Genomic DNA, 16,380 nt, shown 5'->3' with positions numbered 1-16,380 from the left:
TTTAACTTTGTTGCTTGCTTCAAGGTTTGAACGTGCCACTCGTGGATTTTACGCTCATTGCGTTCGTAACGTCAAAGTCGATTGTCAAAATTGTTGGCAAACAATTCTAAGCAGACCGAAGACACTTAGTTGTTTTTGAATATGAATATGATTGTGAATATGTTGCCAAATTGATCAGCGACTCTTCAGTTGCTAGTAGCTTGCAGTGCCTGCCAAATTTAACCCTCGCCGGCCGAGGGGGGGGGGCGGGTGCCGCCCCCCCATAGGGTTTTTTCGCGATAGCTCCGAACACGCTGGCGATAGAGAGCTGAAACTTGGCATACCTGACCTTTGATCCAAGCCGCATCTTTTGACACCAACCGCATTTTTGGGTCAGGTCAGGTCACTGACCTATGACGTCATAAGTGAACCTCTGCACGGTCTTCAGATGTCGCAACTTCGCAACGCCCTCACTGCCAGAGGAGATGTCACAGGGAAATGAAACTTGCAGGATCTAGTATCCATTATGAGTCCCACAACTTGTATATCTCGGATTTTTCCTAAAGGTCATAAGAGGTCAGGTCATTTTCGTGACCTCACCATTATAAGTCAATGGGGAAAAATGAAAACTGCTATTCTGGCGCCGGGAACGATCTCCAACTATCTCAAGCACACCGAATCGTGATTTTATGCACTCCTTGCAAGGTTAGATGCGTCACTTTTGCAATGTTGACCTTGCGTGACGTCATTTATGACGTCATCAAGGTCATATTAGTTTTTCGTCAATAACTCTTGATCAAATTGAGCTAGCGAGTCGGAAAAGCCACCAATGGACTCAGGAAGACCTGCCGAATCGAATGATATGCGACATGACCTCTTTCGACCAACTTCGTGACCTGGGGGTGCTGACCTGACCTTGACCTGAGGTCAACACCCCAAGTTGACCTGACCCGGACAAAAAGTATACCATTCGACGCGCCTGAGCGAGACGAACACGATGCTGCCAAAATCGGCGCTCTGCGGCCGTTTTTTGCGAAGTTATTCACCAAAAACTGAACCGTACCTTGGGGCACTTGACCTGACCTCAGAGGTCACCGGTTGACCTAGGACCTTAAAATCGGGTACCAATCTCTGCGTCTCGTAACGGCGCACACGCTCGTTTTTTCCGCGACGCGCTAGCTCCACCAGGGGCGAAACGGCGAGGGGGGGGTCGTACCCGCCCCCCCCCCCTCGGCCGGCGCGTATGTAGAAAACCAATAGGTCCGGCGAGGGTTAAAACTCATGCTTATCTTGACTTTATATGAGTGAAATTGTTATCCAGTCATGCGGCATGGTTATCGATTTAGACGTTTTGAAATTATACCTTAAAAATCAGGCAAGCGTGCAGTAAAGCTCTAATTTTATATTTCCTTCCATTTTCCAAATGTTTTGACATAGTTGATTGATGATGAACGACTTGATCATAACAAAGGAGCTGAGATGAACATACAAATATTTAGTAACACAGCACGCTCTGTTGAAACTGGGGCTGGCGGAAAAGGTGCAATAAATGTTTTTCGGCAGCTGCTGAAGCTAACTAGCTAGCTAGCTGAGCTGTAGCTGTAAGTAGCTGTAAGATGCTGCTTTCTTGTTTCCACATCTCTGGACACGATCAGTCCGCACATTATTGCCGTCAATCCGACAATCAATACAGCTCTGCTGCGCTAAACGGCTCTGTCCCAGACCTCAGCTCGTCTCGTCAGTCAGTAACTCTGACCGATTTCAGCAATAATCTCCATCTGCCGAGCCCGATCGGCAGCGTAGTGACAGAGGCAGGCTTTGGCGGAGATCTGAAACCAAACGCCTGCACAGACAGCCGAGGCCGACCCGACGGGCAGCTGGACAGCCTCAGCGGCTGGACTAGGCTCGATGTTCTAGCGGCCGGACTCGTTGCCTTAGTAGCACGACTCACTCACTGTCCCAGCGAATGAACTTGCTGTCCTAGCGACTGGACTCGCTTCCCCAGCATTTGGACTTACTACCCTGACGCAGCGGTTGGGTTCCTTCTCCGGCGACTGTGGACCCGGATAGCGTCAGACCGCTGCACGCCGCCTCCTCTCAGGCACACACACGATGAAGAATACTCCCTACGGACACGGCGGAGACGAGGAACTGCTCTTTGGCGATTGGACGTCAGTGTCGCCGGCTGGCAGAGCGACCCCCGCGGAGCACTTTATTCGGTCCCTGGGGGCTACTCGACGCAAATGTGTCTCCGCACGACAGATAGCTGCTATAAGCAAAATGGATTAGTTTTGTTTTGCTCCAGTCAGTCATGGCTGAGTGATTAGTTATGTTTCTCTCAGCTATAAACATGAGTGAATTACTGAAAATCCTGTGAGTGATAATGTAAGTTGTTAGACTGATATACGCAATAGAACCTGACGAAATAGGCACATGTAGGTAGGCCAACGGTTGATATTTCAGATAAGACGTTATTCTAGATCCAGTATTGCATTCATTCAGCACATATGTCATATAGCTCCCTTTTTTACACTAAAATTAAACGATGTGTTGTGTTTTCAGGCCCGCCTGTCACCATGAACTGACGTTGGTCCGGCCACACCATGTCCTCTGAGGCACCGGAGAGCCAGCCGACGGACCTGAAGGGCTGCCCTGCGGACCTAGCAGAGATGCGGGAGCCGGTATCGGACCAGACCCCTCCGCCGGACCACCAGCAGCAGGCGGCCGCGCTCTCTGACGAGGCGGTGACGGCGTTCCTCACGGAGCGTCCCCAGTTCGTGCAGCAGTGGCTGCGACAGCGCGGCGGCAGCGCGCTGGGCACCGTCGCGCCGCCGGTGGTGCTGCGCAGTCGGAACTCAATCACGGACGACCTGTTCCGTGACCTGCTGGAGCAGCGGCGCGGCTCCCCGACACCCGTCACCAGCTCTGTGACACCCAGCTCGGCGGCGCTCGACGAGAACGAGCTCATGATTGAGCTCATCAGGGATATCGCCAACGAGTTCGACATCCACCTGCTCTGTCGGAAGATCATGAAGAACGTGGGGGTGCTGACGCACGCCGACCGCGGCAGCCTGTTCCTGGCCAAGGGCTCGCGAGGGCATCGCTACCTGGTGGCCAACGTCTTCGATGTCATGGGTGACGAGGAGGGCGCAGGTGGGTGAATAGAGTGAGGACGGAGGTGAGTTGAGTGGGGACGGAGGTGAGTTGGGAGAGAACGGAGGTGAGTTGGGAGATAACGGAGGTGAGTTGGGAGAGGACGGAGGTGAGTTGGGAGAGGACGGAGGTGAATAGAGTGAGGACGGAGGTGCTCGCTCTATTCACCAAAGATGGAGGCACATCTTTGTTTGCTAGAGGTCATGCAAAATCAGAGTAGGTACCTAACGGCTAACGCAACGGAGTCCGTCAAATATATATAATAATTTCAATAGAAAAGTTCGAGAAAACGTATGATTCACATTTCAAATGCCACTAACTGATGAGTTTCTAATAGCTTTCTAAATGTTAAGAATTTGCAGTGGAATTGAATATTGACCAACTGCAAGCCAAATGTACTCTGACTTATGACAGAGTTCCTGGAACAATTCAGTTTAGTGAGCATACTCAAAGTCAATTACATGTTGATTCTATTACATTGTCGAGTCTAATTCATAATTTGTCGATATTGCAGCATTTGCCAGCACCAATTCATTAATGCCAGTAGACTGGGCACATGCAATGTCATTAAAGCTGCCGTCGCAGCCCGGCCTTCGGCGAATGTCAAATGTGTCACGTATCCTGGGAATTTTATGTTGATGCTGAACGTGAACATGGTATCCCAAGCGAAATTGAACAGTCGGCGTCAAAGTGCTGACCTTTGTGTGACATTGCACTTTGACTTGTTCAGGAGACATGAAGCGGGCCATGCCCGTCACAGCGGTCTCATGCCACCGTCCCTAGTGAAAAAATCTTACAGGGTAGCCCTGTATGGTTGACCCTACAGGATTTTTGACGAAATTGTTACCAGGGTTCCTACAGGGTATCGTACAGGGTACCGTGCACGGTGTCGTACAGGGTACCGTACACGGTGTCGTACACGGTGTCGTACAGGGTGCCGTGCACGGTTTCGTACAGGGTGCCGTGCACGGTATCGTACAGGGTGCCGTGCACGGTGTCGTACAGGGTGCCGTGCACGGTGTCGTACAGGGTACCGTGTACGGTGTCGTACAGGGTACCGTGTACGGTGTCGTACAGGGTACCGTGCACGGTGTCGTACAGGGTGCCGTGCACGGTGTCGTACAGGGTGCCGTGCACGGTGTCGTACATGATACCGTGCACGGTGTCGTACAGGATGCCGTGCACGGTGTCGTACAGGGTACCGTGCACGGTGTCGTACAGGGTACCGTGCACGGTGTGGTACAGGGTGCCGTGCACGGTGTCGCACAGGGTATCGTAAAGGATCTCGTACAGGGCACCACACTCGCCATTCTATAAGTATTCCGCATCAATTGTTATTGTGCTGTTGAGCCGATTGACCAGGAATGCTAAAAAGACCCACGAGTTTCCGCGTTACCGACAAAGTCAATATTCGGAATAAATGTATTTCTGGGATAAATACACAGCCATTTCCGGGTCACATCCCGTCACATTACGACACACGTCGTCGCGTCGCGGCTGCCGCTCCGTCCATCTATCTACGAATCTCGAGTGGTGGTGTCGCCCGACGATCCTCGCATCCTGCGTTCCTGTAACAAGGTGGATATTCACATGTTACAATGATAATATATTGATTGAAGGGACCCCTGCCGTCGAAAGTAACTAATCGGCATATAAGTGATACATACAACGCGATACAAAGTGATCGACATACAACATTATTTTGATGTTGTATCACACTTTTGCATACCTATCAATCTCCTATCAACCAAATACAACGCAAATTCAACGTGAAATAAATGCTGGATCGATGTCGAAAAACGGTTGATCCTCAATGTTGACAATCAACCTGGATACAACCAATTTATAATATTGAATTAATGTTGTGTGCTACTATGTAGTAGCGTCGACGCTACTAATGCGCTCTGGTATCTGATAGTAGACATTTAAATGTCTATTTTTTCAGCTATCTTTTTCGATCAGCTATTTTTGAGTGAACGTTTCGGCGCCATTTTTTTTGTCTGTAATGCTGCCAATATTGAGAACAATTTTCGTATTGTTACACAGCAATACAGCATGGCAGAAACTTACCTTCAGGTCGGAAGAAGAGACGGCAGACGACACCGCACGGCACACACTCGACACTTCCGTCGGCTCTCCGCACACCGCGAGCGAGCAGTGAATGGGACGGACGGAATGCGGCGGAGGGGGACGCGCGCTCCCCTCTCCACCCCAGGCGAGGATCGGGACGCCCGCCGCCGACCGTACGGTCTCTAAAACAGACAGTGGGCGCTAAATTCCAGTCGGTACAGTCTCTGAAAGATCACCACAGCGCACAAATGCACACTAGTTAGTCCCCGAATAATACAGTACAGCAACGCGTGATAATGTTATGAAGGGATTAGGGAGTTATGAAGTGAATCGATTCTTTTATAGGGATAAATTCACAATTCGTAATTCCCTATATATCGGGACAATGTTGACAACAACATTCGAATGCTTATGTCCCCGCCAGTTCTAATAATGAGCAGTACCGTCCTGAGGAGATGAATAAATCCCGGTAGGTTGCAGATTGTCCATTGTCCATTGTGTCCATTGTCCAACATATCAACGCACCGGGGCGAGGCATTTCTCCCTAGGTAGGTACTCCTCATACTTTACTTGACAGGTGCATCGTTTATAACTGTTCTCCACGTAGTCCGTGTGGAGCAAATGATCGCATTTGCTTGAAAGTTAAGCGAGCTCTTTAATTATGATTTGTGCGAAAAACGATTAGCGGGAGTAGCCTTCCATGGGATCAACACATTCTTGTAAGATTCTTCAATCTTACCAGAATCAGCATTCTCGCAAGAATCTGCCTATGCCAGGCAGATTCTTATAAGATCTGTATGATGTTGGCCAATCTTGTACAAGCTCTGCTAGGCCTTGCAAGACTGTCTTCAAAATCTTATAAGATCATGCAAGATAGTGAAGATTCTGGTAAAATCGTATAAGACTTTTTCACATGGGTGCGTACATGGCTCCCTGTATGACTGCGTACAGGGCTCCCTGTATGACTGCGTACAGGGCTCCCTGTATGACTGCGTACAGGGCTCCCTGTATGACTGCGCACAGGGCTCCCTGTATGACTGCGCACAGGGCTCCCTGTATCATTGCATACAGGGCTCCCTGAAGGATTCCCTACAGGGCCCTGTAGGATTCCCTATAGGGCTCCCTATCAGATGCCGTACAGGGCTCCTTGTAGGATTCAGTACAGGGTCCCCTGTTGGATGTCGTGCAGGGCACCCTGTAGGATTCCATGTACAGCCATATTTGCCTGCATGAAATCCTGTACGGCTACTCCAGCAACCCTGCACGACCCTGTAGGGACGTGCAGGATTTTGGTACAAATCCTGTAGGATTTTTTCACTAGGGGTGGGCCATGAGTGGGTCCCAATTTAAGCAGGACGCTGTCTACTGTCGTTTTTTCCAGCATGCTGCTGGTTTTTCATTTTTGGAAGTTCATTGCTGGCATTTCTTTGTCTTCCATTGGTCAACCGCAAAGACCACGTGAATTCGACCAGTAAGAAAACAAGAAACACCGGCAGACTGGCTGCCTGCTGAAAAAAACAGTATAGGCGGTCCCAGGGGGGGGGGGGGGGCCACGGGGGCCATGGCCCCACCTTCCAGATCGAACAAAAGTCTTAGAAAGCTTTTTGTATGTTTCATTTTGCATTGCGAAATCATTGGTAATATTGCTGTAGGAGTTAATTGCGAAGTCGAAATCAATTCTTGAACAGGTAAATACGGTTGAAAGGAATGTAATGGTTTAAGGTGGCGACTGATTCATGCAATCGATCTACGAATATGGCTATGAGTTATGATTTTCGACAGATACGAATGCTTGAGCTTACGGCGGAATTTCTTCTGTTACTTAGGTGCAGAGTTGAGAGTAGTGGTTTGAGGTCGACGGTCTGACACTTTGCGACTTGAGATGGTCCTGTACTTTGCGTCATCGAAATGTCGAGTAATAGGTAGATGTAGAATTGTTTGTGGTTAGAAGTAATATGCGACTAATATAGGTACCGATCGTTGTGCTTTTGTAGAATAAATACTAGAAAAGACTAGCTTTGTTGGGAAACGATCAAATGGGACAGAAGTTTAATTTAAAAAAAAACCTTACGTGGAATGGAGCTGATGAGATGTCGAACAGGGAGATACTGCAGCGATATTTTACCAGATTCACACTCACTGACACATTCGTTGAATCTACCCGGCCCGAAGAGACCGCACACACCAGTACTGCACCGCGAGTGATGACGCGCCCATCGCGGCGCGGCCTTGACAACTGTCGACTGTCGACGCGGCGCCGGCCGGCGGCCGTGGTGATCGTCGTTCGCGACGCGGGACCGTGCGCCGCTAGATGGCACATGAGAGCAGCGTCGGGAGTGGATAGGGCAGTGGGCTAACCGTAATTGGGGCGCGTGCGGTAGGTGAAGGTCATTGTATAGGAGCATGGTTAGTCGTGGAAAGTTGCAACGGGATAAGAACGTAAACAGTTAATGCATAATTTTAAATATGACATGCTATTTGATATTTAGGACTGCACTTCGTTTGATGTGCATTGTTTACTGCTAATAGGATGATTTAAATTATATTTTCTATGAAAGGCTAGGGACCCCTATGACAATATTCTGGCACTCTATAAAGATAATTTGTATAGGTAACTAGTAGCCCATCAGAAGCTATCGAACGAGTTTCAAGGAGTCATTTCCGTTGAGCATTCAGTAATTCACTATGATACGGTGGATCACAACCAGACGACAGATCGGTGCGTACTAATTGGTTCTAGATCATCTGATTAAATCAAGAGCGGTTCAAGGTCTGCTAGGAGTGTATACGAGAACTAGTGATTAGGTTCATGCGTGCAGCAGCAATTAGGACTTGAGATTACGATTAGGTTGGATAAATAAGGCGTTTCTGTTATTCGCGTTCTTACGAGTTAGCGCCAATAATTACTCCACCAATATTGGCACAGGGCATTGTGAGGCGCAGACGGCTTGTTTGCCCGTCTCCTATGGCGTAATGTTTACCAGCATGACTGTATGAGACACAGATGCACTTCTCTAAACACACGTCCAGACCGGAATAATAAGAGGGACACACCGTCACGTACGCAGGGCATATGCACGTTTTCCGCCAGTGGTACCGGCTACTGTTAGATTTCCCGCTTAGGTAATACTGGGTAACGAGGCAGTGAGAGGTTTCTACGGCAGGGGGAAGGGGAAGATTGGCACAGTGCAGTGGAGAGTAAGTTATGCCAAAGGCAAGAAGCCGAGGGTCAGGGGTGAGTCACCCAAAGGGCGGATAAGGCAAGCCGTAGTGTCCCGAATAAGTCCTCATACTTATTTTGTAAAGGTACCTTAATCGGTACTGGACAGCCTCAGGGGAGGTAACGATGTACTCCAGGACACGTAAGGCCTTGAAAGTAAATCCCAGGGTTTAAGGAGAGTTCCTGAGGAGAGTTCCAGGATATGAACGGGGGTCCCTGGGTCGTGAACGGAGGTGTTACACGCGGACCGGAAGAGGGCATAGGTAATCTCTCCCGGATAGAGAGATAAGTCGGATGTAAATCGCGTATATGTGTACCATAAGTCTATCGGACGTGTAGTGAATCCCATAAATTAGTAGGGTGGATATTTGTGCAATTATTCTGGACGGCCCTGCGATAAGTATATTTGTCGCCGGTTAGCGGAGCATGCAAATGGATTTCGGGAAGAGACATTTATCTCGCCGGGGAGACCATGGTTTGTAAGACGCCTAACACTATCGGAGGGAATTTCGGGGGCTACCAATTAAATTTGGGTGAATACATGAAATGCGAACGTAATGCGAGAAAGGGTGTGAGAATGATGACGCATGAATCTTAGAGTAAGGCCGATAGGAATTTGGTAGAATTCGGTTACGGCAGTCGAACAAATGATTCTCGAGGGCAACTGAAAACTAGCAACGCTAATACGAATTAAGTGGGCAATTTTCTTAATGGGGAGGCCAGTGATATACCTTACCACTATAAAACAATTCGGAAAAGTACAGATGCCTACCTCTTGCTTTGAACAAGCATGTGAAACCCAGAGAGCATTTTCAGACTATGACATTTACCCATATATGTAGTTGTGTGGCGGCGGGAGAGAGTAGGTACACCGACCTCTGGAGACCAAAGGTTCCTGGCTTTCAAAATTGGCATCTGAGGGCCGCGCGCGACTCCTGCGGGCTTCGTAACGGCTCTATTGGGGCTCACTCAACCTGCCTAGTCCTCATGCTGAAAAGACTGGCCCTGAGCCCTGAGGATTTCATCAGTCTCTGCCAGCCCCAAGACCCACAACGGCTCATGGGGTCCCGATGTCGAAATATGAGGGAATCTACGCGGGACCATCAGGACGTAAATTGATCTCGATCAGGACCAACGTAAGGCTGTACAGGAGTCTGCGTAAGCCCTCTGATCTTCAGAAGCCCACCCATGTATGTTTTCACTTAGAGGCCAGATTAGGGCCCTCAGAGACCAGTACAGGGCCTGCAAACTGCAAAGGCCAGTAGTTTGAGACCATCAGAGACCGACTTGGGCTCCCAGAGGCTAATGTGGGTCCTTACTCATTACAGGCCAACATGGGGTCCTCAGATGTCAGCGTGGGGCTCTAAAAGACCGGCATGAGCCGTCGTTGGACCCCAGAGGCCAGCAGAGGGCCCTTAAAGACCAAGATGGCCCTCCTCAGAGGCCAATGCAGGCCCTTAGAGGCCGGCATCGGGTCTTTAGCAGCCAGTGCGGGGCCCTCATTGGCACCTAAAGGTTCGTCTTAGGACACTAGAGACAGAAATAAGGCCACCAGAGACCGGTGTGAGACGCTCAGATGCCGATTGGGGCCCCTGAGGCCGGTTAGGGGCCCTCATAGGCCAGATGTGGGGCTTAACCCGCGCGGGGCTGGGGGGGGTAAATTTTACCCCCCCCCCCCCCTCGCGAATTTTTGCGATATCTCAAAAACGGCGGCGCGCAGCGCCGCCAAACTTTCAGTACCTTTTCTTACATCAATTTGACACGTTCCCTGAAAATTTGAACGAAATCCGTCGGAAAATTGTTGAGAAATTGACGTTTTAGTGACGTCATGTTCGCCATTTTCGCCTCAAAACGGCAAAAGTTCAAACGCCGCTAACATCTTCATTTTAAAGGAATCAAGACGTAACAAAAAGGTTATACGTAATTTTACTTTGTCTATCAAATGGCTATCTCGATTTTTTGAAAATTTTGGATTTTGGCCTAAATTTTTTCAAAAAACTGACTTTTTTGGGAAAATCATTATAAAATCCAAAATTTTGAGTCTATCGAAAAAACAGGAATATATGTCAGAGAAGTGGTCTATGTGCACCTACATACCAAATTTTAGAAGAATCGGTTCAAAAATGTGGGAGTTATTCAAAATTTTATGACGTCACGACGCACAATTTTTTTGAAAAATGACTTTTTTGGAAGTTCTAGACCTCGTACGGAAACAAAAATAGCACCATTCGATTCGCCGTGAAAAACTGCATCAGATAGACACCTTTTTAGGCCTTAACAACCAACTTCAAAATTTGACCTCACTTGACCTGACCTTGACCTGACCTCGACCTGAAATTCATCCAGAGGTGGTTCATATCACTTATTGAGTGTGCCTATTGAATTCTATGAGTAAAATGACCCACAAAACATGTGTCGCACATGCCCTTTTCTATATTTTGTTTTTTGGTGACCTGACCTGACCTGACATGACCTTGACCTTGACCTCTGAATGATATTGTATGCAACGAATATTGTCTTGGTAGCCTAAGAACACGTTTTGGGCGATCAGTCTCAGTCCATGACTCCATTCTTCGGCAACTACGGTGCAAGGCCGATACTGTAGAAACTTACAATTTGTACCCTTGACCTGACCTTGACCTTGACCTCAAACTTTAAATTAAGTACATGTTTTTAGTAGTTCGTGATGAGAGCTTTCGATTGGCGTTTGAATTTTCCAAATCAGACCATTAGTTCGGGAGATAACAGGGAGGGGGGGTAAAATTTACCCCCCCCCCCCCACCAGCCCCGCGCGTTCGGCTGGAGACCCCAGCCCCGCGCGGGTTAAGAGCCAAGAGGTTGATGTGGGCTCTTAGTGGCCAACGTGGGCGCTTGACCGCCACTGAAGTTCTCTCAGAGGTCAGTGTAGGACGCTCAAAGACCGGTGTGGGAGCTATATTAAAGGGACTATCCCACCTTCTAAAATGTTGTTAAAACCAGTTAAATTGTGCCCGACTTTATAGATTGGATGACCAGGAACACGGTTCTGGCATTTATTTTTCATTAAACATCTTAGGTTTCCCATATTCCAAACACAAACTTTCAAATATGTGACGTTGACAGCCCAAAATTACCCCCTTCCCCAGGCCACATTACTGTCATAAAGCTGATTCTTTTTACTCTGTAGGCACCACAACAAAGTTCAGACCAAGTTTTAAGCGATTTTTCAACGAACAAACCCATTTAAATCAGAATGACTAAACGAGGTGACGTCACACTAACGGTCGCTCCATGTTGAAGATAGGGCCTTGTACAAGGCCCATTTTCAAATGAAGGGAACGAATTTCTTCAACACCAAGAGGCCGCGGGGGTTGCAACCTAGATAGATAGTGGTTTCTGAACCTCGCCGCTAACTTGGCTATCTCAACTCAAACCCCATGTTAAAGGTGGGATAGTCCCTCTAATAGCTTGGAGTGTTTTTTTTTTTTAGCCTCGTGACGATCGAATAAGGGCCAGGGCCCCATACACCTATGGAGGCCCATCGGTTGTTTGAGGGGGGGGGGCAAATGATATGATGGCCCCCTTTATTGGCCTTTGGGGGGGGGGCATGGCCCTGATGCGCCCCCCCCCCCCACGCGACCGCCACTGTGTACACATTACACACAGGCCTCTGAGATTGCATACTAGCTCATGCAAACTCTATGCAAGCCCCGGAGGTCCCACGCTAATCCTTAAAGGTAGTGTGCCACCTTTGAAAGATTTCCCGTTTTATTTTTCCTAGGATAAGAAGCTTCTGTTTTTACCTAATATCGCAAAAAAATCAAAAATGGGCCTGGAATAGTGCCTTTTTCGCCTAAAAGTTTATCGGTTTTTAGATATGTATAACAACTGTAGTGGGCTCACCTGCAAACAGGCGTCGGGCAACAATCGCGAATGCGGCGCACTTGTGACAATAAGCAAAGGTCATTATAGTGTTACGACCATACGACGTACGGGAATGAGTTATCAGCTGTCTAATCGTAGACAACACAATGTCGAGCCTGTATTGGTATTGTTGTTCGAGTACTGTAAGCCTGTATTGGTATTGTTTCTTAAATTTGGCTGTCGAACATTAATTTGTGGTTTGAAATATGATTTTATGTAAAATAATTGATATGAAACAGCCGTCTCTTAAGTTATGACCCCATTACACCACTCGCAAGTGGCAGAAATGACAATGATCAGCTGACGCATTTTTCTTGGCCGAAGTCAGAGCGCGCGGCCCGACGCACCACGCGTATTTGGAAATTCCGACCTCGACGAGCATCAGAAGCCACCTAACAGGCGTGTTCGAAACCGCAGGAGATGATGATGAACGGGTTTATCGAAACTTGATTGGATGAGCCTATCGGTAATAGCGATTTTAGTGTGTGCATTTATTGTTCATAGTGGTGTGAAATGTGGTTGGGGTACGACCGACAACCCGTCGGGGCGAATTTCGCACTGGGGTACTCAAAATTTGAAGAATTTAAGACGTTTCCATAAGTTTTGAAGGTATGGATAAGTTCTAAAAATCCGGTTCTCCTTATCCGGGTCATTAACTCCATATGGTCCAAGAAAGCTGGCACACTACCTTTAAGAAACCAAGCCGGCATGCGACGTCACCACCGGGCTTCTGAGGTGCACCGCACCAACCCATGAGGTCTTTCTTTAGTGTCGTAGAGCCACGCTCATTTGGCAGGGTCCACCCGCCACTGCCGAAGAGGGTCTCATGCCAGCCATTTGTAGCGAGGGGATTTAGAGAAAAGAAGAAAGAAGGAATAAAACAAGCTGCATCTTGCGGTTCAGCAAACAGCGGTCCACGGTCGTTCAGCTGGTTGTAGAAGAACAGAGCTATTTGCTGCTGTAATGCTGTCGGTAGTAGAGCTGGTGATACAGGGGAACCTGAGAGTCGTTGAAGAGATCCTGAGATAGCTATAGGGAGGGATCCAGATAGTGATGAGATCCTGATAGAGATCTCAAGATCCGCCTGAGGGAGATGTGATCCACCTGATAGGGATCTTGAGATGACGTCCACCTGGGAGAGATGTAGATCCACCTTGCATACAAATACATCTGATGGAAGATGCTTTTTAATTTAGAGGCTTGATGATTCTGTTCATTGTATAGACCATGATGCACGAGATGCTTCTTCACTGCTCGGATTAGGGATAGAGGGATCCGATCAGCTGGGTTTGCGGCACAGTTGGGCAGGTGAAGGACAAGGCATTCGAAGTCCCGATGACCACTGCCAAACATATGGGTGGTAATTACATTGATAAATTGAATGTGATCATTCGTCCAGTCACCCATGTATATGCTACACCGATCCGTCGCCATGGTGCAGTGGCCCGACCGGTGGAAACACCGTGGGACGGGAAATGGAACTGGTGATTTTGCCTTAAATTGTGCTTAAAGATTCCACGCAAGAATGGCATGGATGAAGCATAATTAGTGCCGACTGCGCGGCGCCTCTTGGACGTAAAAATTAGCCGATCACCCCCCCCCCCCTCCGGTGACGGATAAATGTTATGTCCCGCGAGTGTGAGTTTGCCCCCCCCCCCCCCTTTTACTAGCGGCTGCGACCGCCAGTGAAAAACAGCAACCGAACCTTCTTGTTTTAATTTGGAAGCCCAACCGTCCCCTGTTCCGCTAAGCGACCGAACGTCACCTGCAGGTGACGGCAGACAGCCAGTCTGCCGGTGTTTCTTGTTTTCTCACTGGTCGAATTCACACCGGATTTCCGCTGTAGCCTGGTGAACGAAGCAACGTAATTGAAACTGCATATTGATCATATTTCAAAATTATATGCGTACATATTTGGTCGCGGTAGGAGATGAAATAAAAATCGAAACTGGATGATATTGTGTTTTTGTGTTGCGCCTTTTAATTAAGTTTTAACCACTTGTCACCATTTGTCATTGGTGTTGCGGTATTTTTTAATCATCGTTTTCTGTCGTTTTTTTTCGGCAGGAAATATGCAGTTGAAGGCAGCCGGAGAGATCCGAATTCCGTTCGGACTGGGCATTGCCGGCTACGTGGCGCAAACAAAGGAGATCGTCAACCTGGCTGATGCTTATCTGGTCAGTTATCACGGTGGCTGATTGATACTTAGGTACTTGACACGAGCGTGCCGCTGATCTTCGTCTGATAAATTTATTACTCATTGCAAGCACAATAGGCTTTGTATATATGCATTTTAGGGCTCCTACGTAGGGCTCGCGAAATAGGGGAATTTACTATCCGAGGTAACCCCACTATGCTAACTCTTTTGCGCCGCAAAAACCGTTTTGTAAAAAAAAAAATCGACACAGTATCGACATCGGTGTTCCACCGTATTACAGTACATATTCCTCAGACAATCATTGTATGTATGTACTCGTGTGTACATACGATGACCGTGTACCCCAGGAGACCTGCCCCCTATGCGTTCCACAAAACTCAAGCTTCAGTCCCTATATGTATGAATGGTGACAACGCCCCTTGGTGTCCTCCACTACTCCTCACGACCCCCAGTACATATCTCCCCGCAACCCCCCCCCCCCCAGGACCCGCACTTCAGCCCCGAGGTGGACGAGATGACCGGCTACAAGACGGGCTCGCTGCTCTGTATGCCCATCTGCAACCATGCTGACGAGGTGATCGGGGTGGCGCAAATCATCAACAAGCAAGGAGCCGAGTGCTCGGCCTTCACCGAGGCCGACGTGCAGGTGGGGAGCCGACCTCTTATCTCATCGCTTGATACTGAATTTGCTACAATTAGTGCAGAGATAATTTAGTGGGAAATGCAGCTTCGGTTTACTGCTTGGTGGGTATTCTTATCTCGACGTCCGACGAAGTCGAGGATGAAGGGCCTCGAAGGCTATGCAATTAGTAATTTGGAAATCATAACAAAAAGACATGGCTTGCGCGACTGAGCCCATCATCAGCCAATTTCTCAGCTCAATATGGGAACAACATGCAAAAGTTTGTGGTTTGGTCAAGCACAAACTTTCCGTTGTTGTTGCCAAACTGGGCAGGAAACTTTACCGGCGTGAAGGCTAGTGCGCTACGTTTACTGCGTGCCAGGAATTCCGAGTGACTTATCACAAAGCCATCGGACTTATATGTTTGTTCGTCGTTCGATATGTCGAAATAAGAATGTCTGAGTACACATGGAAAGATAAATGCAAATTAAGTTGAAATCATTTCTGCTGACAGATTGTTCAAGACCTGCGGCTAGATTATGGATAATGTTCATGTTTATAATTGATCAGAATACCATTCTTTCATGTAATTCCTTCCTTTCCAGATATTCCAGAAATACTTGGTGTTTTGTGGAATAGGACTTCAGAACGCCCAACTTTTCGACCTGTCTATATCAGAATTTAAGAAGAACCAGGTGAGTTAAATGTTTGAGAAAGACTGCACCGCTGACACTGCTGCTTTCTAGCCTGCACCTATTTAGAACGTTTCTAAAGAAGCTCTTTTTTAAATTAAATGAAATCGGACTCGGCGGGGAGCCATTGCCGCAGAACAAAACTTAGAACACGCTGAAGACGCTGTCTTCAATTACAATAGTTCATTCTCACAAGAGAAGTGGCCGTGGCCCGTGGGTGATTGATGACCTACAAATTAAAACTTTCTTACCTCATAAAGTTGCAACTTTTCTCAGATTCTTCTAAATCTAGCGCGAGGGATTTTCGTAGAGCAATACAGTCTGGAGAACCTGGTGAAGAAGATAATGCGTGAAGCCACGGACCTGCTACACTGCGAGCAGGCGGTTGTTTTCCTGCGGGACGACCACCACGACTCGGTGAGCTGCTCTCCTCCCTGTGTTCCGTCCCCAGTGAGCCCCGTCTGAGCCTAATTAAAATGTAAATCAACTCTAACGAGCGCCGTACAGTTACAAACACCTTATGAAGAAAACATCATCAAGGCATAATTAAACAGAACAAACGCATTGCAAATGTCAGAGTGAA

At 48.0% G+C, this 16,380-nt stretch overlaps 1 protein-coding gene and 1 long non-coding RNA gene across 2 annotated transcripts in view; one reads left to right on the top strand and one right to left on the bottom strand.

Annotated features, from left to right (window-relative positions):
• LOC122365224 (cGMP-specific 3',5'-cyclic phosphodiesterase-like) overlaps positions 1-16,380 on the top strand; it is a gene marked incomplete at its 3' end in the record, with an annotated part of 67,431 nt that overhangs the window by 2,196 nt on the left and 48,855 nt on the right. Inside the window, exons 2-6 of the mRNA XM_043336228.1 lie at positions 2,542-3,132; positions 14,393-14,502; positions 14,968-15,129; positions 15,711-15,800; positions 16,074-16,214. Coding sequence (XP_043192163.1) covers positions 2,583-3,132; positions 14,393-14,502; positions 14,968-15,129; positions 15,711-15,800; positions 16,074-16,214 — 1,053 coding nt within the window. The remainder of the gene's footprint in view (positions 1-2,541; positions 3,133-14,392; positions 14,503-14,967; positions 15,130-15,710; positions 15,801-16,073; positions 16,215-16,380) is intronic.
• Positions 4,543-5,328, bottom strand: LOC122365223. The gene is made up of 2 exons (XR_006253703.1): positions 5,203-5,328; positions 4,543-4,700 (listed from the first exon to the last, which is right to left on the bottom strand). It is a non-coding gene; the product is annotated as an uncharacterized LOC122365223 (long non-coding RNA).

The sequence above is a fragment of the Amphibalanus amphitrite genome, unplaced genomic scaffold, assembly GCF_019059575.1.
Source record: "Amphibalanus amphitrite isolate SeventyFive unplaced genomic scaffold, NRLGWU_Aamphi_draft 000723F_arrow, whole genome shotgun sequence".
In the NCBI taxonomy this organism is placed as follows: Eukaryota; Metazoa; Arthropoda; class Thecostraca; order Balanomorpha; family Balanidae; genus Amphibalanus; species Amphibalanus amphitrite.
This window is presented reverse-complemented; position numbering and strand designations above follow the sequence as displayed.